We start from the raw sequence: 24,623 nt of genomic DNA on the forward strand, positions 1-24,623 counted from the left end.
AGCCTGCTTTGCATTGACTACTGAAACTGTGTCATCTGCTTCCCACAAACTGGCTGGTTTCTGTAGTGGTTGAATCACAGGGACTGTGAGGGCACTTGGTTCTGTTGATACTGATTCCAGTAAGGCCCAATCCATGTATCTTGCTATTTTACTCTCAACTTGGAGATGATTGTCGCAGTTAATACACAATTTCTAAAACCTGAATGGAGGTATGTTGCAATCGTGACCTGACATGGAGTGTGATCTGAGCAAGGCCTGTAAGCTTAGAATAAATTTTATGTAGCCAATGCTTTTGGAGGTTCTCAGCAACATTTTAGAGTCCACCCGCACTAAACGTAGTTTAAGAACAGGCCTTTGTCAACTTATGGATACACCTGTGCATGCTGTGTATCAGCATACATGAGTTAGTGGATTGAATACATTATTCCTTTTCGCGGCCATTTGGAAAACAAATTTTTATGTTGGATATTTTGTGCTGGACTTTCACCGGTAGATACCAGAAAAAGCCGAAATAATATCGTTTTCGATGTCGATATCTAGGTATCGATATTTGGTGCGATATATCAATATCGATATCTAGTATCGCCCGACACTACATGCAACTGCAAACCTCAGGGAAGAATTCCAAGATTATTTATATAATCGCAGGCTAGAATAATCCTTAGAGAGATTCATCAGTGGTAGAATAGAGTATGCAGCATTATGGGACATAATCAAATGTCTTCGAACTCTGTCTCATGGACAATCCACAGTGGAGGGAAAATACTCAGTGAACAAGAACATGCAAGTGGAAAACCTAAAGGAAAGGTGAATGATATAGCATTGTGCCTGGTCTAGGATATGATTGCTAAGCATGCAGTTGATGAAACCCTACCAAGACTTAATCAGACAATGCAAAGGAGCCAAATGAGGTATGTGCAATATCTTAAGGATGAAAAAAGAACAAACTGCAAATGAAAAGAAAAAAGGAGCTCCACCAAAAGACAGAAAGTGTAAAAGCAAAACAGAGAAGAAGAGTAAAATCAGTAAGATGATGCGGAAAAGGGCAGTCAATATGGCAATGAATGCAGAAAAAAAACAGGACTTTACATTCCTGTCCAAGTTTCATGCTTTTTATAGAAGTATAGCCAAGAAAGGGGATGCAGTCTAAAAGGGCTAAAAAAGGCTCCCATATGGTTCCTGATATTTAAACAAAAAAGAGTTTTTTCATTTACAAAATGGATAAAATTAGCCCCATTCTTCATTTTTATGCTTACAAATTTAGCCTGTTTTGTAGTTTTTCTTATATATTGAAGGGATAGACCAGCAACTGGGAGAGGGGTTGTCTAAAAACTAATCTTCAATAAACCCTTTGGCCACCTATTTGTTTTTCCAAATTTAGCCCTATAACCAGGTATTCTGCAGTTTACACGTGCAATAGCTACTTGTTTAATTCTACATATCTATTTGGATATGCTCGCAATTGTTTAGGTTCATTTACATTGCTACAACACGATTTCACTGTTCAAGCGCTGCATATATTTTTATGCTGGTAGACTGATATTTTTTCTCAGTGTTTTGCTACATTTCTGAATACTCCTATCATTATCGGAATATAAAGGGGTGGTTTTATTTTTCTGTATGATAAATATTTGATTCGTGTTAGAGGATGCTGGTAGGCCCTACTTAGGAAGTAAGATGGAGGAATCTGATAATGACAGTGACTATTTGCCTTATCAGGATGAAAATAGTTCTGATTTATAATTACTAGACTTGGGTAGTGGTGTATTCTTGGTATATATGTATATATACATATACATATATATATATATATATATATATATATATATATATATATATATATATATATATATATATATATATATATATATATATATATATATATATATATATATATATATATATATATATATATATATATATATATATATATATTTATATATATATATATATATATATATATATATATATATATATATATATATATATATATATATATATATATATATATATATATATATATATATACATTACTATTGATATATATATACAGTGGTTAATTTTGATATATTACTATGTAGAAATATTTACTTAACTCTTTACCAAAGCTGGGCCAAAGGCCTGTCAGTTCTGATGTAACCTTGGCTTCACATATTTTTGATAACCTAGTTCTCTTTATTTTTTATAATATCTTTATTATAGGGCTCATGCAAGTTTTCAGAGTTAAGCAACTGGCATGAAACTCAAAACTTATTTTTAAATTGTTTCAGACCAGAATAGCTCTTAATACAATTGAAATTTATTACTGCTGTATTTGTAATAAGCTGGTTATTTCCAAGATTTTGTATTTTCCTGTACAAAATCATATTCTATAACCTAATTGGATATCTGATTAGATCAAGTTGGATAATCAACCATCATTCAAAAATCTTTATCATGAAAAAAAAATGAATGTCTAATTGGTCATTCAATATGGATTTTTTTATTTAGTTATCATTTCACTTTTATTCAAGAAAGATTGTCTTCTAGTCTAGTGCTTATTTTAAGGTTTGTCTCCTAAAAATTATATTTAAACTTCTATCTATATGGTTCTTATTTTTATTCTGAACCAAGAATAATTCAGGTGATGTCTAAACCAAAATTTCGAATATTTTGGAAAACTTTCTTTTTGCTTAATCTCACTTGCAGATGAAATTCTAGAGATTTTTCTTTTATAGAACAAAGGGAGTCTTCCGTCTTTCCAGGGCGTCAATTGGTGGAAGAATTTATCTCCCTTTAAATTTTGATTGAAACACTTTCAGGAAATTTCATTGGAAAATAATGCTTTTTGGTATTTTCATGGAATAAAATGAAAAATAATTTGCATTACTAGCTTTTGAAAAAATCATCCCCCTTACCGCACTACATTTTTGTGAATGAAAATAACAGATAGTTAGTTCATTTTTCATAGAAGCTTTTGAATATACCAAATGAATTCCATTACTTAGCTGGGTAAAATGTAAAAACACTACTTGGCACACATTGCATGGCTTTTAAGAATAGTACAAATGGTGCATAAGAATCAAAGGATTCTTAAAAGGTTTCAAAAAAAAAAGTTGATAAGTTATAAGTAAAGACAAGCCCAGGAAGTAGTAACCAAGAATTTAAAAAAGAAATCTTCATAACACTTAGGACATTTTAATTGTTGAAATATTTTTTCCTAATTCCAAATATATTAAATTCAGTAAATTAAATTCTTGTTAGTAATTTCATTTTAAAAAATTGTATTAATAATTAATTAAATCCAATTTCCTTATATTAATAATTATTATATTATAACCTTAATTCATTAAATAAAGTTACAATTATATTTATTAAATTAAAACACATCTTAAGCAAAGAGCCTGAAATATCTGCCTAATTTTGGAATAAGGGGGAAACACCACCAAAAAGGAAAGTGGCTGTAATGAAATTCAAATAATGTATTCAGTACATGAAAGAACCTTTCTTTAGAGCAGTAGTTTTTAGCCTTTTTTAAATCTTATGCCTTTTAACAAAGATTTTCATCATGGAGCACACTTTCCCACATAATACTATTAACCACCAATGATATTTTTAATAAATTAGTTTGATTTATTTTTCAACGTCTTAATAAAGACTGAACTATGAAGACCCACATTAGATATTAATCATATATGAAAAATTAGTATATTTATTATTTCAGAAAAAAATACTTAATCTAACTGAAATTCTTTTTCAACTAACAGTAAAAGAAAAAGAACGTTTTGTAGGTTATTGTTGTGAGTAAAATTCAATCCAAAACTTATTTTTAAAATACTTTCAAAGTAATAGAGAATATTGCATATGATTTTTAACAATTTATACAGGTTTGTGAACAGAAAACTTTATGCTTCTCAGTTGAGCATTGAGCTTGAATATTTCAGCTGAGCTTTTTAAAATTCAGACTAAAAGATGAAAATAGAGTCTTGAGTCTGAAGTTGCGTGAAGTTTATTTCTACGTTTGTTCTTGATAAATGCATAGGATGAAAACGCCCACTCAAGATGCATTGAGTTTTGGAGAGGGAACAGACGCTTCAGAGCTACCGTACATTACTTTGCTTTTGGAAATCCAAGTGCTATCTTTAAGGAGTCCTTTATAATTGTTTGATCTTTAGACTATTTTGAGCAAATATCCAAAATTTCTGTCAAATAGCCTTTTTAAGAATGCCTATCTCTCAAAACTATTTTCTAGGTTACGTCCTCCTTGTACACTTTGAAAATATGGCGATCAAAATCTTTAGACTATTCTGAACAAATATCCAAAATTTCGGTCAAATGTCTTTATTAAGAATGCCAATCTCTCAAAACTATTTTCTAGGTTACGTCCCCCTTGTACGCTTTGAAAATATGGCGGTCAAATTCATTGATTATTCAGTTTTTGTAGATTTTTAACGTCCAGGGCAGCCAAGTGAAGCTGACCGTATATTTGCCTCAATTAGTGAAAGATGGACAGTCCCAACATCTTTGGGATCACTGCTAAGAAGCAAGGTAATTGATTTTTCAGTTGATTAAGCCAATATGTTTTACATTCTGTTACTTTTTTTTAATGTAGGACAAATACACTATTTTGTTTATTTTCTGCTACTTTTATTAAAAAAAATACTCAAAACAAAGTGTAAAACCTATAAATTATTTTTTTTAACTAAAATCCTATTAATCATGGCTTTTTGTTGCCTCTGTGTGAATTGATAAATGATTACCTTCTGAGTAATGAACTAATTTTGTTGCCTCTGTGTGAATTGATAAATGATTACCTTCTGAATAATGAACTAATCATCAATTTTAATGATATTTTTTCCCCGTTAAATTTTTATTGTATTTTTAAGAGGGATTGAAAGAATATCCCCATTTCCTTGAAAATTATATTAAAAAAAATTCCGAAAAAGAAATTTTTTAAAGAAAAGTAAACGCCATATTAAACTTAAAATCAGCAGATACAAATACCTGATAAAATTCAAACTAGAAACGACAAAAAAATACTATTAAAGAATAAATGAAACCCAAAACGAACAGAAATTAAATAAACAATAAAAAAAAATCATACAACAAGTACTAATATTAATTGAATAAATTACAAGAAATTCCTACTAAAGAATAAATTAAACCTAAAACGAACAGAAATTAAATAAGGAACCAAAGCCAAAAAAATTACAACAAGTAGGCTACTAATATAAATGAATAAATTACAAGAAATAACTATAAAAGAATAAATGAGTCCGAAAACGAAAAGAAACTAAATAAACAGTTATAGTACACAAACATACAATAAGTACTCGTACAAATGAATAAATAAATCTTAAAATGGATGAAACTTAAATTGAATATGTAAATTAAGCTTGAAACGAACAAAAATCACTACAAACAAGAGTTTAGGTTTTTCCTCCTTCTCTCACTGTAAAAGTCTAAAACCTATTGCGTCATTGGCATTTTACTGAAAACTTTATGTGTCTTGAACCGTCTGTGAAAGTACAAATAAAATCAAACTAAATGTTTGATATTTAATGATATAAATTGTTTAAAAATAATCAGTTTCAAGATTTTATTTCGCTGAAATTTTTATTTTTATTTTCAATGCAGTAATAACTAGAAAATAAAATATTTGTAATATTATCGTTTTCAGTCAAGCACCAATGACAGAGTAGGCTTTAGACTTATACAGCTAAGGAAGGGGGCAGTATCCAAACTCTTGTTTATAGTGAAACTATATTTGTCTTGAAAAGTTTTGGAAAGAACTAATAAAATTAAACGGAATATTTCATATATAATGATATTACTTGCTGAAAGCTCATCACTTCAAAATTTAATTCTACTCTAATTTTTTTATTTATTTTCAATTTCTTAATAAGTAAAAAAGAAAATATTTGTAATATAAATCATTTTCAGTAAAGCGGCAATGACGCAGTAGGTTTTAGACTATTACAGCAAGAGAAGGAGGCAAAACCCAAACTCTTGTTTATTTTGTTTTTTGTTTGTTTCAAGCTTGATTTGCATATTTAATTTAAGTATCGCTTGTTTTAACATTTATTTATTCATTTATATTAGTACCTATTGTATGCTTGTTTGCTATGATTATTTATTTAATTTTGGTTCGTGTTGGGTTTCATTTATTTGGTAATAGTAATCTATTGTAATTTATTCATTTATATTAGTACTTGTTGTATGTTTTTTTGCTATGTTTGTTTATTTGTCTTTGTTGTTGTATTTTTTTTGCTATGATTGTTTATTTGTGTTTGTTGTTGTATTCTTTTTTGCTATGATAGTTTATTTGTGATTGTGTTGACCCCTGACTTTTTTTTTATTTGATCTTCAAACTAGGCCCTATTTTCAAAAAAATCTATATCGAAATTTTGATCAGATGTATTTTGGGGGAAAAGGTGCCTTAGGGAGGGGGGCTAGTTGCCCTACGATCATTTTTGACTACTAAAACGGGCACTAGGAATTCCAATTTACAATCGAATGAGCCCCCTCCGAAGTTTATGCTGCCATGCCTTCCATTAAAACTTTATATGCTCCCGGGGCGTAATTTACAGCACTTGCCCCCAGGTTTTGGTGGGCTGCGTTATCCCTTTAGCCTTTGTTATATTATCTCTGGGGGCTTGTGTCGACTCTGGAGTTTATATTGTCTGATTTCTGAACTATTTTTTAACAAAATGGTTATCTCAAATTTTTATTGGGTGGGTTTTGGGAAAAGGGGCGTAGGGGGGGGATAGTTGCCCTTCGGTCTCTTTTGACTCTTTAAAAGTCAACTAGAACTTCTATAAGAACCATATACCCCCAGGGGATAATTTATAGCCCTTGCCCCTGGGCCCTGGGGGGTTATGTAAACCCTGGGGTTTTTATTATCTGATGTTTGAACTAATTTTAACAAAATGGCTATCTCAAAATTTTATTGGATGGATTTGGGGAAAGAAGAGCGGAAGGGGGGGGAGGGCTAGTTTGACTCCTAAAAAGTGATCTAGAACTTTCAATTTCCAGTGAAATGAGCCTTCTCTGAAGTTTATACGATAATCCCTTATATAAGAACCGTACATGCCCCCAGGGCATAACTTACAACCCCTGTCCCCGGGCCCTGGTGGGTTGTGTTGACCTCGGAGTTTTTTTTATACGACTTTTGAACTATTTTTAACAAGATGGCTATCTCAAATTTTTTATCGGATTTATTTTGTGAAAAATGGGCGGGGGGGGGGCTAGTTACCCTCCGATCACTTATAACTCTTGAAAAGTGCACTAGAACTTCCAATTTCCAATCGAATGAGCCCCATCTAAAGTTTATACGACGACCCCTTCCATATGAAGTGCCTCTGGGTAAAAAAAAAAAAAATAATAAATAAATAATAAAACATTTAAGCCGTATGGCCTTTACTATTAGCGACGCTATGGCGTTGCCTCTTAAATGGTTTGAATTTAAACTTAAAGGTAAACAAGCTAATAATCAGGAGCAATAGGGATCCCAAATATAGAAGGAATGCATAAATTGTGTTTTTTGGATTAGAAAGATCCAAATACCTCTATTTTTAACCTGAGGATAAGCTTACATTGCCTTTTAGTGTTTGCATTTTTGTTTACATTAGGAGAAACCTCTGATGAATATTAACCATATCCCATTCACTTTTAAGACATTTGATGAAGGATTGGTTGTGATCATGGCTCATAACAGGAGTTCTCTGAGGAGTAGTGAGAAGAGGCTAAATTCAACTCATTTCTGACTTTAACATAAGATATAATAGTATAGATATAATAGATATAATAGATATTAACATAAGATATAATAGATATAAGAGTATAAATTTATACTCTTATAACAAATTTTTCTCCTATTTTTATAATTAATCAATAAAACTTTTTGCACTAAACAAGTTTTTCAAAAAAAAAGGGAAGAACTCCATTAAACCAAAAATAAACAAAAATTTAATCAGATAATCTACGGTACCAAGCATACCAATACCTAAATCTCGTTCTAATATGCAATTGAAACCTAAAACAAATAGAAATTAAAAAAAGTCAAAATCAAAACGGGAAAAAATTAATCTGAGTAGGGTTCTAAACCCCAAGCTTTCTAGAAGCCAGAATACAATCTGCGCTTTACTGAAAAAGATTCAAAAAATTTTACTGAGAAAAATCTTAATTCTCAGTTCACTATAGGCCTAGACTACATATGATGACTTCTATTCTTTAAAATGGTAATAATTTTTTGATTTCTTAAAGTTATAAAAGTGAAAACATTTAAAAGAATTTTTTTCAGTAAAGTAAAAATTATATTCTGGCTTTTAGAAAGCATAGGGTTTTGAACCCTACTCAGATTAATTTCTGCTCGTTTTGAGTTTTACTTGTTTTAATTTCTGTTTGTTTTGGGTTTCATTTATTTATTGGTACTGATTTGTCGTTGTTATATATGCTTGGTAGATTATTTGATTATATTTTTGTTCATTTTTGGTTCAATGGAGTTCTTTACTTTTTTTTGACAAACTTATTTTGTGTAAAAAGTTTTTTTGATTAATTTCTGTTCGTTTTATATTGACATAGTCTTTTTCAGGGAGAAAAACTGAGCCTCTTCTGAAGTTAAACAACCATCCCTTCCATAAAAACCTTCAATACCCCCTGGGCATAACTTACAACCTTTGCTCCTAATCTCTGGGGTTTGTTTCAACCCGAAAGCCTTGTTATATGATATTTAGACTATTTTGAATAGAAAGGCTATCTCAAAATTTCTATTAGACGCATTTCGGGGCAATATGACGTGTGTATAGGGGGAGAGGGTAGCTGCCCTCTGATCACTTTGGCTCTTAAAAAGAGCACTAGAGCGTCTGATTACCATTCCAATGAGCCCCCTTTGAAGTTTATATGACCACACTTTCTATAAAAACCCTATATATCCCCAAGGCACAACTTACAACCCTTGCCCTGAGGGCTGGGGGGATTTTTTATCCTCAAAGACTTAATTTCCAAACCTTTCTGATAGGCTTAACAAAATGGCTATATCAAAATTTTAATTGCAACTGTTGGAGGAAATGATAGGCGTGGAGGGAGACATTCGCTCTCTGATCACTTTCGACTAATAAAAAAGGCCCTAGTCCTCTCAATTTCCAATCGAATGAGCCCTTTTTGAAGCTCCTACGACAAAAATTTATATACAAACGTTAAATGCCCCAAGGAGATAACTTACGACCCGTGTCCTGAGTGATATGGGGGAAGGGTTATCATCTTAAAAGACATGTTTTCCAGACTCTTCAACTCCTTGGATAGAACTAACCGTATGATAATGTTGATCGGAAATGTTTGGGGAAATGGTAGGCGTGGGGGGGGGATTCTCCCTCTGATTACTTTTGACTGTTAAGAAGGGCAATAGCCCTCTCAATTTCCAATTGAAAGAGCCCTTTTTTAAGTTTTTACGACAACACTTTCTATATGACATTATATGCCCCCAGGACAAAACTTACAACCTTAGCCCTGAGGGCTGTGAGGGTTGTCATACTCAAAAACATAATTTACTACGTTCAACTACGTTCAACAAAATTGCTACATCAAATTGTTGATCGGAAGTGTTTGGGGAAATGATGGGTATGGGGGGGGGCATTTGCTTTCCTATCGCTTTCTACTATTAATAAGGGCACTAGCCCTCTCAATTCCCAATGATAAAAACCTTATATGCCCTCAGGGCATAACTTACAACCCTTGCCCTGAGGGTTATGGGGGGGTTGTCATCCTCAAAGACCTAATTTCCAGAACTTGAAACTACGTTAAACAAAATGGCCATCTCAAAATTTTGATTGAATGTTTTTTGGGAAATGGTGGGTGTGAGAGTGGGGATAGTTGTCCTTCAATAATTTTCGAATATTAAAAAGGGTACTAGCCCTTTTAATTTCCGATCAAATTAGCTCCTTTTGAAGTTTCTACAACAACGCTTTCTATAAAAAACAATATATGCCCCCAGGGCATAACTTACAACCATTATCCTGAGGGCTATGGGGGGGGGGGGGTTGTAATCTTCAAAGACCTAATTTCCAAAACTTTCAAGTACGTTAAAAAAAATGGCTATCTAAAAATTTTGATTAGATCTGTTTGGGGAAATGGTGGGCGTGAGAGGGGGATTAGTTGCCCTCCAATCACTTTTCACTATTTAAAAGGGCAATAGCCCCTTAAATTTCCAATCGAATGAGCCCTTTTTCAAGTTTCTACGAAAAAGCTTTCAATAAAAACCTTATATGCCCCCAGGGCATAATTTACAGCCTTAGCCCTGAGGGCTCTGGGGTGAGTATCATCCTCAAAGACCTAATTTCCAGATCTTTCAACTACGTTGAATAAAATCTGCTATTTAAAAATGGATATTCGATGTGTTTGGAGAAAAGGTGAGCATGAGAGGGGGGTTAATGCCCCCCAATCACTTTCGACTATTTAAAAGGGCACTAGCCCTCTCAATTTTCAGTTGAATGAACCCCTTTTGAAGTTTCTACGACAACGCTATCTATAAAAACCTTATATGTCCTCAGGGCATAACTTACAACCTTTGCCCTGGGGATTCTCGGGGGTTTGTCATCCTCAAATACATAATTTCCAGAACTTTCAACTATGTTGAACAAAATGGATATCTGAAAACTTTGATTGAATGTGTTTGGGGAAATGGTGGGCGTGAGAGAGGGGTTAGTTGCTCTCCATTCACTTTCGACTATTAAAAAGTGCAACAGTCCTTTTAATTTCCAATCAAATGAGCCCTTTTTGAAGTTTCTACGACAAAACTTTCCATGAAAACCATAAATGCCCCCAGGGCATAACTAACAACCCTTGTCCTGAGGGTTTTTGTTTTGGGGGGGGGGTCATTCTCAAAGACCTAATTTCCAGAACTTTAAACTACGTTGAACAAAAGGAATATCTAAAAATTTTGATTGGATGTGTTAGGAGAAACTTATAACCCTTGCTCTGAGGGCTGTGGGGAGGTTGTCATCCTCAAAAACCTAATTTTCGGAACTTTCAACTACGTTGAACAAAATGGCAATCTCAAAATTTTGATTGGATGTGTTTGGGGAAAAGGTGGGCGTGAGAGGGGGGTTAGTTGCCCTCCAATCACTTTCGATTATTAAAAAAGGTACTAGCCCTTTGAATTTCCAATCGAATGAGCCATTTTTGAAGTTTCTACGACAATGCTTTGTATAAAAATCTTATATGCCCCCAGGGTATATCTTACAACCCTTGCCCTGAGGGTTGTGGGGGAGTGCCCACCTCGAAAACATAATTTCCATCTGGAAATCAATTACGCTGAACAAAATGGCTATCTCAAAATTTTGTTGGGATGTATTTCGGTAAATGTTGGGCGTTAATGGGTTTGTTAGTTGCAATCCAATCACTTTCGACTATTAAAAAGGGCATAAACCACTCCAATTTCCAATCAAATGAGCCCTTTTCGATGTTTCAACGACAACTCCTTCGATACGAAGTGCCCTGGTCTAAAACCAAGAAAAAAAATATATATAATACATTGTGGCAACACCGTTCTTTACTTAGGCAGCCCTATTGTGGTGCCAATGATAGTAAATGAATGAATAATTTGTAGAATGACAAGAATAATGCACCAAATCAGCTTCTTTAAATTTTTGACCAAAGCAAGATTCCTTAACATAAAATTATAATAGTTGATTAAGGTAAAAACTGTTAGAGCTGAATTTTGTGCCAAATAAAAAAAAGCAATACGAATATATCATTTAAGTAATCTAAATAATATTTCACTTACCTATTTATTTGAGTGATTCTTATCTTATTTTAGTTTTACCTGGTTCATGTAATTGAAAAACTCTTACTGAAAAAAAAGAACCTTTAATTATTATCTTTTCGATAACAAGAAATGTCATTATTGTTCACAAAAATATAGTTTAACACATTCATGATGGTAAAAAGAGGAACAAAATCACATTCGATACCTACTATGGCTAAGATATTTGGAAAATATAGAACTGCGTTTCTTATGCTATATTTGACTGAAGGGAGATTTGTCCGATATCTGTTTGCATTTAAGATATATTTGATCGTTTAGACCACCCCTGACAAAGTTTGTGTCGTCAATTAATTTTTATGCGAATTTTATAAGGGTGCAAATTTTACAGAATAAAATCGTTCGATTGTTATGAGATTATGTTGATGGCTTTAATAGCAAAGTATTTTGTTTCAAGCGTTTGAGTGCTTATCGTTGGACAAATTCATGATTACCAAGCCGAAATTTTTGTGTATCAGTGGGATTCCGGGAGCTGGGTGTATAGGCTTATTTAAAAATATATTAAATAGGTATTTTCTGAATGAAGAAATGTAGTTTATTAGAAGTTTTTTTTATGAAAAAGCTATAGTGGGAGTATATTTATTTTGTTTTTAATCAATGAATAATTTGTTGAGAGCCAAAGGATTGCAGCTGTCTTTAATCAGGCACATTGGTTTGAAAATGTTTTTGTAGAGATAACTTAATTTGTGCAGCACCTTGGGTGAAGCACATTATATATTTAGTTCATTTAAAACAGAGGATTCAAATATACATTTTAATAGAAAGGTTTCCACCTTAATGATATTATAGTCATACAAGATATGTAATATACATAATTTTTAGTCCCCGGGGCAGTACCTTTTCTACCCTCAACTCTCCCGCTTTGCTAGTTCAGAATGTAAGTAAGGAATTACGGACAAACTGGATGGCCCAGATGAGTCAGGGAGAAGGGTCGAATTTAGTTTATTCTCTAAGTGTGCTTTCCATGTAGATCGTATTCAATCTGTGGATTTTTTTCTTCTTACCTTTGCCATTTATTGAACGAATAATCGGTTTGGAGTCAAAGGATTGCAGCATTCTTTTATCAGACGCATTGTTGCCCTCCCATGATGGTTGATATAAGTAATATTTATTAATATGTTGTTTGCAAATAATTTAGTCACTTAGTCAGTACTGAATTAATGCAGTTCTTGGATGTCATACTGTAGCGACACTATTTAGACAAACTCATAAATTGAGTTTGAGATTAGACAAACTCATAAATTTTAAATAAATTTAAAATTGAGATTGTATTTGCAAAAAAAGATTGTTCTGCTCTTTATCTAAAAAAGATAGATAAACAAAGGATTCCATGAATCACAAGAATAATACCTCAAATTTGCTCTTTTAAATTTGACACCAAAGGCAAGATTCATTAAAGCCAAATATATAGTGACTAATTAAGGGTAAAAGTGTTAAAAGCAGATTTGAGTATTAAATAAAAACTAATTTATTTTCAGTGAACTTAACATTATTTCTGTTTTAGATAACCCAAGACCTTACACTGGACAAAAACCTTTCGAATGTGATGTATGCAGGAAACGTTTTTCTGCAAATTGTAAATTACTTCGTCATCAAAGAACACATAATGGAGAAAAACCTTTTGTATGTGATATGTGCAGGAATTGTTTTTCTACTAATTCCAATTTAATTTGTCATCAAAGAAGGCATACTGGAGAAAAACCTTTCAAATGTGATATATGTGAAAAAACGTTCAACGAATCATCCAACCTATCTTCTCATCAACGAACTCACACTGGAGAAAAACCTTTCAAATGTGACATTTGTGATAAAACATTCAGCAAAAAATCCAACCTATCTCCTCATCAAAAAAGTCATACTGGAGAAAAACCCTTCAAATGTGACATTTGTTAGAGAACATTAGGACTCAAGTCCCACCTAACTTATCATGGAAAAATTCACGCTGGATAAAAACCTTTAAAATTCGACTTGTGCGTGGAAATATTTAGAAAAAACTCGACCCTATCATATCATGAAAGAATTCATACTGGAGAAAAACCTTTCAAATGTGCCATGTGTGAGGAAACATTCTGCCAAAAATCGAGCCTATCTTCTCATCAAAGAGTTCATACTGAAGAAAACCCTTTCAAATGTGACGTTTGTGGTAAAACATTCATCCAAAAATCCCACCTAACTTATCATCGAAGAATGCATACTGAAGAAAAACCTTTAGAATGTTATATATGTAAAAAATGTTTTTCTTTAAGTTCTAATTTATCTACACATCAGAGAACTCTTACTGAAGAAAAACCTTTCAAATGCGATAAAACATTCGGCCAAAAATCAACACTATATCAAATGCGAATAAACCTTTCAAATGCGATAAAACATTCGGCCAAAAATCAACCCTATCTAAACACAAAAAAACGCACTAGAGAAAAACTTTTCAAGTGTTGTACATGTGAGAAAACATTCGGTTGAAAATCCCACATGTCTGATCATCAAAGAACTCATACTCGTGAACAATATTCAAGATATCTTACTGAAAAAATTACGCATTTAAGTATGATGTATACATGGAACGTTTTACTTTTAGTTACCAATTATCTCGTCTCAAAAGACATTTGTGGGAAAACCATTTGTTTTTGTCAATGTGTAAGGGTGTTATACATATATCCAGTGTCAAAGTTCTCTTGTCAAAGATGTATTAAGCTTAGGCTCTTTGTAATTTCAAATTTTTGTATGCTCATGTCATAGTTATCGAAAGCCCTATAATGGTGAAATTATTTTCCTATCTCAGCATATGAAAACCTTTTTTAAAACTTCAGCAGATCTGAGCTATGTTTTAAAATATGAAAAAAGGCATTAGGGTCTTAAGAATTTTAGTAAGGTTAGTGGTATTTATCTTGAAAAATTTTTCGGTTTAGCATATGAAAAATTAGACCAGAAATAGTACCTTTGAAATGCCTTTTCCTTTAAAATCTCATCTTCAAACATACGGCTTTTGAATTTTAATTTGATGCAATGCCGAAGACGAGGTCTACAAACTGTTTCCTCTAAGCTATTTTCATTTCCACTTTTTCTGCTTAACTTTTACTTAGGTCTCAGATGTCGTTTTTCTTTACACTCTTTTTGCAATCGGTTGCCTTTGTCAAACTTATTGTATGTATTTTCAATGTTGCTTTTATGTTTTGTTCTATATGGTTGCCTCCTTCTTATTGTTAAATTCACTAAAAGCATAAACTTCAATCTTATTTAATGTTAAGAAACAAATCATTTTTACTAACGTAAGTCAACCCACTGAACACAAATAATGATTTTTTGCTGATCGCCTGAAACATATTATGATTAGGTAAGAATGTTAACAGTTTTGGTTCTGTGGTTTGAACCCAGGAGCACACTAAACCAATCTCTCTAGGAAAGGTTGTCATAGTTTAAAGTGAAAGTGAAATTCGGTAATCTATCCCTAAGCTTTGTCTTAACTCTTGGAGAAATCGTATTTACACATTCATAGAATATATTTGTGAGCTTTATGTCAACTTAAGTTTTATTTATGATTAAGTTTTATTTTGAGTCTTATTTCATATGTATGAAATTCCTTAGGAGAAAGTACTCTTCACGTCTGTTTTTCTAGAGCGTCTGCAGAACAGAGTAAATGTTAATTTGTTATGCTTAACTCAAGTGTTGTTTATTTTGTGTCATGCTCTTGACTGTAGTAAGCATAACACATATGGTATTCGAAGAGCTTTATGGTATCAAACCTAAAATATAATTGCCCAATATTCAATAAATATAGAATTTGGAAAAGCAAATATTTTTTCTGGTCTTTTTAAATGTTTTAAATATCTTTGGCTTCAGTTTCAGTTTGATAGTCCCTGGGGCTTTTTTCCTTGTAAAAATAACAAATCATCTTAATAGATAACTGCCTTAAGGATCTCTTATGTTTTGAATTTCATTGCACAGTTGTCATTAAAGTCCTACCTCATTTTTGGGGAGTGTAACTTATACGTTTTGAACCAATACAATTATTCGCTAATCGCTTTTGATGTGTATCCTTGAAACTAATGAGTTATATACTTCGTTGGTGCATTAATTGCAAAAAAATGGTTTAAATAGAATTTAGTTTTTTTATGTCGTTCTTTACCTATTGTTTGTAATCATGAATTATTTGATCCAAAAGATATAAACCATGTTTAACGTTAACCGTTTATTTTGTATCGATTTCGAGTCAATAAACTTCTCTTCTTAACAGACTAGGGCTTAAGTCGCAATTTCCTGAGGAAAGTTGACCCTAATGCATATGACAATTTTATTTTCTGAGGTACTGTTTCATCCAGAAAATGGGCGAGAAGCCGAGCAATTTTTTTGTCTTTAAAATATCAAGTATTTTTGCCTTGACTGAGGAGTTCAGATATTTTCTTTGGAACGGTAAGATTTTTTGAGGGAGGGGGAGAAATAGGATAAAAACCTTTAGTGTTTAATAAGTCTTAAGTTTAAAATCGTAATTCCTTTAGCCAAAGAGAATATAATGTAAAAACGGCGTCTACGGAAGTCAACCCTGTTCAACTCAACCTTGTTAATTGAGCCCTCAGTCGAAACCACCCCTGTTTATTTCAACCCCCCTGGAACTAACCTTCCCCGCAAATCAACTCCCGTGCAATTTAACACAGAACTTAAAACGCATAGTCAAATCTCACTTGTTGTTGAACTATGCTTTAGATTCTTAATCAGTGCAAATGTAGCATAATTTCAAGTTGCGGTGAACTTAGTCTTGACTCCCGACTCTGTCTTAATTACTGAAAAAAAAATTACAAAAAGAAAAACATTTTATATACAGGAAGCAGTCAGAGCCTCATAACAGGCTCTGTTTCAATGATTTGCTCAAACTTACAAGGTCTTTAACGTGCAAAATGGGATGTTGATGACAACACCAGTTCTGAATATAATTGTTGCAATGGTTGTTTCTTTTTAGTTTTGGACTTCTTACTGTATTTAGATGAAAGTTCTCTTTCTAAGTCATCTCAATATTATAGCACAAAATGATCGGACAATTAGACTGAATCTTCAAATCTAGTCCAAAATTTAGATTACAATTCAACAATTTAGTCTACTGATGAAAACATTTTAAACTAGTTTTGCAATTAAATTATAAACTTTATCAATTAAAAAGTGAATGCAAATTTATTCGAAAAGACATTTTCCATATTAAAACCTGAAACAAACAATTTGATTTTATTTGCTAAATTCCCGACCTCTGATAGATTTAAATATCTGATCTGCGGCTTGTCTTTAAAAGAATTAATTTTTAAAAAGAGTTTTTTTTTTAATATGAAACTTTAAACGAACAAGAATTATTGCTTCTAAGTATAGGCAAAACGTAATTTTGACAAACTTCCAAATGAACTGGCTGGTGATATTTCCCTGTACTTGTTGATTTTCGAAAAAACTAGCTCTTTAATAATGCCTTTACTAAAAAGACGCAACAAACACAGTATTAGAAGTTGAAAATATCCTTAAGTGGTAAAGGCTCAAGTAAGTTCTCCAAAGGATGAGACAAAGGCGTACTGCCAGATGTGACTACCAACCTACCATCCATCAGGTTTTAAGAGGAATAAAGATTTTTTGGACAGATCCTGTTAACAGGTAGCCTGGGTATATTAGTAAATGTTCGAATATATGTGTACTGGATTAAAGATCCTCCTTGGCGACTAGGGTCCTTCCATCAGTCTTACAGTGCGTTCCTGCAGCTGAGGTTCCACTTTGTGTCCCATCTTAAAAGCTGAGATCAAAACGGCTGAACTATCACAGGATATGAGTTTCTGTTTGCTGGCTGTTGAATTTCAGATATTTGTGATACCTAAATCATTTTCAAAATGCTGTCAGATTTTCAAGTTGTCTTGAAAACACAATCTTAATATGCGATCAGAACTGAAAACACTACCTTTTGATTATGTTTATATAGATGCTGCCAAATATGAACGCGCATTTGAAGTTAAAGAATGACATATCTAAGATCCGACTATGATTGATTTATAATTAATTACATTATGGGACTAGCATCTGGGCCACTTATCTATCTGGCGATTAGTTTACTCTTTCCTGAAGGAAACAGCAAACATTCTGGAAAATACTTGCAGACATTCTATATAGCCTATTTTGTTGTATCATTCCTAAAAGTACATCAGTTTGACTAACCCTTACATATCCCCTCCCGTGTTTGCAGGGGCATCGGTTGGGGGGGGGGGGCGAGTAGTTTCCCCCTAATAATGTTGAGGAAAAAATATATATTCCATGCCCTTTGATTATTTGGGTATGGACCCCTCTTGCCCCCCTAATGAAAATGCTGGAGATTCACCCCTGCTTGTGTGCAAATAAAGCCCAAACTAAGATATGTATACTCTATGAATCTTCAAAAGCACAACTATCGGTAAAGGTTAAGAATAGCCTAGGCTAATAGCTCTTCAGAAACAGACCTACTATAAAAACAAGAGATATTTTCAGATTCATAATTTTATGCCCTTTTCTAAGTATTATTTGCCTTTTTGGCAATTCATCCCCAGTCCCCCTCATTATTATGCAGGCATAGGTTATATACAAAACAAACAGAAAATACAAATTTTATCATTAGATGGTGCAAGTCTAGGAGTAGTCCAGTACATAAGGAAACATGTTAAATAATCCATGTAGAATAATCCTAGTTAACATATTTTGCAAGGGAAGAACCCTTATCTTTACTAATTTCACTGTTGTAGAATTTTTATAAGAAAAATTCTGAATAATAAACATGAATTCTACTGCGTTTTCTGTTTGCAAATAATCTATATTCCTAGTTAAACACCACCAGTGCCATCTTCCAAAAACATTAATGGACGAATAGCCTAACGAAAATTTAGGTTAAGGTAGGTTAGATTAGTTAGATGGCACTTGGGTGTCCGTTTATAAATGATTTTCGAGACTTAGAAAATTGACAAAAATATTTACAAATGTGAGAGAAAAACTACAAATACAAGGAAAGAAGTGAAGATGAAGGTTCTCCCCCAGTGAAATGTGTTAAATAGGATTATTCTGCATATTATGAAGTTAGAATTGTTTTCTTAACATGTTTCCTTATCTACTGGACTACTTGTAGACTTGCACCCTATAGATTACTTATTTATTCTCTTTTTCCACATATTAGTTGGGTGTAGGTCTAGGAGCAGTCCACTACATAAGGAATAATATTAAGAAAAAAAAAAGATTCGTACTTCATAATATACCAAATAATTCTAGTTAACATATTTTGCAGGGGGAGAACCTTATCTACACTTCTTTTTCAAGTTTTCCAATAAAATACTAGAAAAAACCCATGCTATTGATATGCGTTTTGTCTGCTTTAAAGTTATTCAGTAACAAATGAATTAAGATGTTGTGTCCAACCAAGTCAAATCCTAAAAAAATATTAACATGGTATCAGTCCAAGCAGCTGTTCCTCAGATGACGGAAAAAATCTTGCACCTGAAAGTAAAACTACAATTAAAAAAAAAAAGTTTTTTCATCTGACTTATACTTAGATTAAAACTGACTGGAAAAAGTTCTCTGGGAAAAAGTTGTATGACTTATACTACAATTAAAAAAAAAAAATTTTTTTCATCTGATTTATACTTAGAAATAATAATCATCAAAATCTCTTGTTGTTGAGACCCGTAATTCAACACCTATGTTTTCGTCAGAGGACCCTTGAATTTTGAAACCAATTATTTCTCATCTGTTTTACATGTTCAGTGAATTTTCGGTAGTTACATATATTTTGACAGGACCTACCGCTGTTTGTCGAAAATTTTGAGAAGGCAACTACAAGACATTCTCAAAATAAATTTTTAGTTAGCCTGGTATTCCACTACATCAGTCATGAATTTTTGACACTTGGAACATAGTTTCGTCAATATAATATTTGCTGTCATTTTAATTTAATTTTATCAAGAAAAGGCCCATGCGGCTACACTTTAGACAAGATCAGATGTATGTTAACAGTGGTTCTGATCCCAACCTTCTTCTTTTTTAAATAACCAAGTAATGACAGTTTGAACATTACATAGCAAAAAAAATTGTTGGAAGCTTCTTTTGAGTTGAAAACAGGAAACTGATATAATTTAATATTATTTTCTTTTCTGGGTGTGTCGAATAAGGTGTCCGCGTTCTGCATTTTCGAGATATAATGAAGGCTTCAAGAGACGGCGCTCTAAGTTAGAGGGAACGCTAAAGCGTTGTCTGTAGAAAAAACCGTATGGCTCCAATGTTTGTTTGTTTTTCCCAGATGCACTTCATATGGAAGGGGACGTTGTATAAACTTCAAAAAAGGCTCATTCGATTGGAAATCAGAAGTTATAGTGCCCTTAATAAGACTCAAAAGTAATGGGAGGGCAACTAGCCCTCCCCCCCCATGCCCTTTTTTCAAATGCATCCAATAACAATTTCAAGATAGCCTTTTTTTTAAAATAGTTCAAAGATCATGGAACAAAAACTCTGGGATCGACACAACCCCACAGGGCCCGGGGGCAAGGTTGTAAGCTATGGCCTTGGTGTATATATGGTTCTTATAGAAGGGATGCTCATATAAACTTTAGAGGGTTGCTTTGATAGGAAATTGAAAGTTTTGGTTCACTTTTTAAGAGTCAAATGAGACAAGAAGGACACTAGCCCTCCCCCGGCGCTCTCTTTTCCCCAAAGCCATCTCATAAAAATTTTGAGAGAGCTATTTTGTTAAAAATAGTTGAATAATCAGGAAAAACTTCGGGATTGACAAGACCCCCCAAGGCCCGAGGACAGGCGTTGTAAGCTATGCCCTGCGGGTATATATGCTTCTATAGAAGGGATGCTCGTATAAACTTCAGAGAGGGTTCTTTTGGTTGGAAATTGAAAGTTCTTGTTCACTTTTTAAGAGCCAGAAGGGAACTAGCCCTTCTTCATATCATTTTCCCCCCAAATACATAAAAGCTCCGGGGTCGACAACCCCCCCAGCGTCCGGGGGCAGGCATTGCAAGTTATGCCCTGGAGGCATATATGGTTCTTATAGATGGGATGCTCGTATAAACTTCAGAGGGCTCATTTGATTGAAAATTGAAAATTCTATTTCACTTTTTAAGAGTATAAAGTGATCAGAAGGCAACTAGCCCCCACCACGCCCTTTGTTCCCCTGACCCATCTGATAAAAATTTCGAGATAACTATTTTGTTGAAAATAGTCCAAACATCAGATATTAAAATAAAAGTCCAAAATAGGGATAAAATCCTTTGTAGTAGACAGTGTATAATAAATTTCACAAAAAATACCAGATATTTCGGTCACATATACAGTGACCGTCATCAGTAGTATCAGTTTTACTACTGATGACGGTCACTGTATATGTGACCGAAATATCAAATATCTGGTATTTTTTGTGAAATTTATTATACACTGTCTATTAAAAAGGATTTATCCCTAATTTGGACTTTTATTTTATCGTCACGGAAAGGCAGTGTGGTCTCCGAAATTATCTACGACATCAGATATTAAAACTTTGGGGTCAACACTAACCCCCAGGACTGGGGGGGGCAGGCGTTATAAGTTATGCACTGGGGGTATATACGGCTCTTATAGAAGGGATGCTCGTATAAACATTAGAGAGGGCTTATTTGATTGGAAATTGAAAGTTCTAGTTCACTTTTAAGGAGTCTAAACAGACCGAAGGGCAACTAGCCCCCCCCCCACGCCAGTTCTCCCCAAACCGATCTGGTAAAAATTTTGAGATAGCCATTTTATTAAAAATAGTTCAAAAATCAGATAATAAAACTCCGGGGTCGACACAAAACCCCAGAGCCCAGGGGCAAGAGTTTTGAGTTATGCCCCAAGGCCATACAATATTTTTATGTAAGGAGAGGTCGTATAAACTTCAGAGGTGGTTCGTTTGATTGGAACACAGCCCACCAAAACCTGGGGGCAAGTGTTGTAAATTATGCCCCAGAGGTTTAGAAGGTTTTTATGGAAGGGATTAGTATAAACTTCGGAAAAGGCTCATTCGATTGTAAATCGAAATTTATAGTGCCCTTTTTAAGATTAAAAAATGATCGGAGTGTGACTAGCTCCCCCCCCCCAAGGGAGGGGGCAGAAGAAGAAAAAGAGGTGATTTTGAAATGTTGCGGTCTTGTGATGATTTTCTGGTCATTAATAAAAGTTCTTGCTTGTGTATTTTTCGAATTTTTATAGTTTCATAGTTGAAAATACAAATAAAAGAAACCTGAGAAAATCAATATGGAAAGCCATGGGGTAGGATCACTTTGAAATAACCGATGCCTTTCCAGAAGATGATGACGCTACATTGACAATCGTCCTCTTTTCTGACTTATGAGAGATCGGCTTGAATATCGAGTAGGATGTTTATTGTGTCTTTTACTTGGTAAACAACAGCCAGGTCTAACCCAATTCGTTTTTTTTTTTTTGGTTTCAGGAAGGTCTTTAAAGATCTCTTTTTTCGCAAAAAAGTCCCTATTTGTTAAACCTGTGGCAGCCCTGCAGTATGAACATAGCTCCTTTTGTTTTTTTCAAAATTGTTTTTTTTCAAGACATTTTTTTCAATTGTTTTTTCTTTTGTTTTTTTTCAAGACACGCTGAAGGATTCAACTTATTTCCATAAAGAGTTCCTGGGGGTGTTGCATCAAAAAACAAAGATAGAGAAATCTCAAGATGAATAAAACAAACGGGACTATGGTCAGTAGAAGAAAAAGACAAACTAAGACGACGCACCTTCATAAAACGAGACGTTTTCAGCGCTAAGAAACAAAGATACAATCTAAAATAACGTAAAATTAAATAAAATTTAAAACCAAGAACTACAAACAACCAATATCTATATATACAATTGTGGATACTGTGATTGAGTACCACAGAAGCTAAATATAGTTGCTTCATTGAGAACACTATTTGACTGGATCAAATGAAATAAATTGAATATGAAATTAATTATTTTGTTGCAAAATAATCCTCTTGCTTGCTTCTACTGCTGCAATTCATTCAGATTCGTGCTGTGCAGATCAATGATTTTGAATTATTACTCAAAAATGGTTTGGATGATTTTTTTCCTTACTGACTTTCCGTTACGTCACTTGAATGTGAAATTTGTGGTAATTACACGATTTTTCTGATTGACTGTATTTATATTGGCGACGGACTTTGGCACTGATTTGGAGTGGATTTTTGTTTATTAAATATTACCAGCGTAAGTGCAGTTATGAAATAATGAACTACTCGAAAATTATTTCAAATCCAATTTTGAATTTTATTTCTCGATCAATGATCGATGGTATTAAAGTAGAGACAATAATTGCAAAGTCGAAAAGCTTTTTCAGTCATGATACCATTTTAAAGGCAAAGGTTTCACATCAGGTGCTAAAAATTGGAACACGTTTAATTAGATGCCAAAAAGACGATGACAATGTCCTTGATATTTGTAAGTGGTTCTGTACTGCATCGTAAGAAAAACGTAGGATCCCAAAATTCGTAATGTACTCACCTTGTGAAATTCCAACGATTGGTGATGCGATCGTTGCAACGTTAACCTGTCGAACAAATAAACTTTCCCGTAAAATTGACACTGTGTCTGAGCTAAATAAGCAACATCTTGTAGTGCAGGAATCCTCTGCCTGGCCTCCTTCCGCTCAGCCGTCTTGCATCAATGACCAATCCAAGCCTCCTGCTTATGCTGTTGTGTTAAAAATTTCCCATCCAAATCTTTCATCTCCGCTATCAACGAAAGATTTTATTGATAAAATCTGTCCTGAAGCTGTAAATGAAATTTCAGAGGTAAAATGCTCCTCATTGGAATGGAAAAGTGTTGTAAAAAGTAAACCCGCTGCCTCTTCAATTGCTGACTAGATGAAAATGTCCCAACCTGGCCTTTTAGCCTCTGTTAATTCTCCTGCCTTCATTAGTGTAATAAAAAACGTTCCGACAGAAATGAACAAGAGAAGATTATTCCAAAACGCGTCAAAGCTTTGCAGTGTGGCAAGTCAAGTTTCTACAAGATGTCTTTGAACAACGGAGTGATCTCGGTTCGCTTCTGAAAAACTTTGTGAAGGTGGGGTATGAGAAGTCAGCTGTCCAGGAATTTATGGGTATATTCATACCCAGGCGCTGCTTAAAATGCAATTAACAAGGACTCCGTGAGTAGGTGAGTGCGTTGTAATAAATGCGTATTTACCCACAGATTACAAAGAGGAAGATTCGGAGAGAGATTTCGCATTAGCAGTTACTAAACTTAGCTCATGCCTTCTTGATGTCTTTAAACTGAAATTACCGTGTTTGATCGTAAAGTTACCAATTTATTTCATATTCCCAAAAATGATCTTTGCTACTATTTTGGAAAGCTAACTATTGATATTATACATATTTGCTTGACCCTATTTTTAGTCATTAAAAGGTCTTGTTTCTTTGATGCCGAACTTTAAACAACGCCTTGTTAATGGTCTCTTTTTAGCAATATTCAAGAGTATGTTCTAGGACATATTTAGATTTCTACTAATATTTCTATTAGAACTGACCAGTTTTTAACTCACAACCGTTCCAGCTTTAAACTCACTTCAAGAGAATAAATCCACTCCTCTAAGTTATTAAACTTATAACTGAAAGTATCGTTTTGCCAATTGATTGCTCTATAATTATATTTGAAGTATTTGTCTATTTTACTTATTTTGTAATTACTACTCAAAAATTCCAACAAACATTCTTTTTTATTTGGGTTTCTTACCTGGTATCCCAGCTTTGAACTCTTCCCTGTGGCATAAATCCACTCCTCTGAGTTTTCAAACTTAAAACTGAGAGTATCACTTTGCCA

The 24,623-nt window shown here is 33.4% G+C and overlaps 1 protein-coding gene across 1 annotated transcript in view; it reads left to right on the top strand.

The window, feature by feature from the left end:
• Nucleotides 1-691: 691 nt before the first annotated feature.
• LOC148942438 (uncharacterized) overlaps nucleotides 692-24,623 on the top strand; it is a 40,836-nt gene continuing 16,904 nt past the window's right edge. Inside the window, exons 1-2 of the mRNA XM_089103326.1 lie at nucleotides 692-911; nucleotides 4,358-4,527. Of these exons, the coding sequence (XP_088959452.1) occupies nucleotides 4,485-4,527 (43 nt within the window). The 5' untranslated portion in view covers nucleotides 692-911; nucleotides 4,358-4,484. The remainder of the gene's footprint in view (nucleotides 912-4,357; nucleotides 4,528-24,623) is intronic.

This window comes from Artemia sp. Qi Xiang Cuo, chromosome 17 (genome assembly GCF_049724085.1).
Source record: "Artemia sp. Qi Xiang Cuo chromosome 17, ASM4972408v1, whole genome shotgun sequence".
In the NCBI taxonomy this organism is placed as follows: Eukaryota; Metazoa; Arthropoda; class Branchiopoda; order Anostraca; family Artemiidae; genus Artemia; species Artemia sp. Qi Xiang Cuo.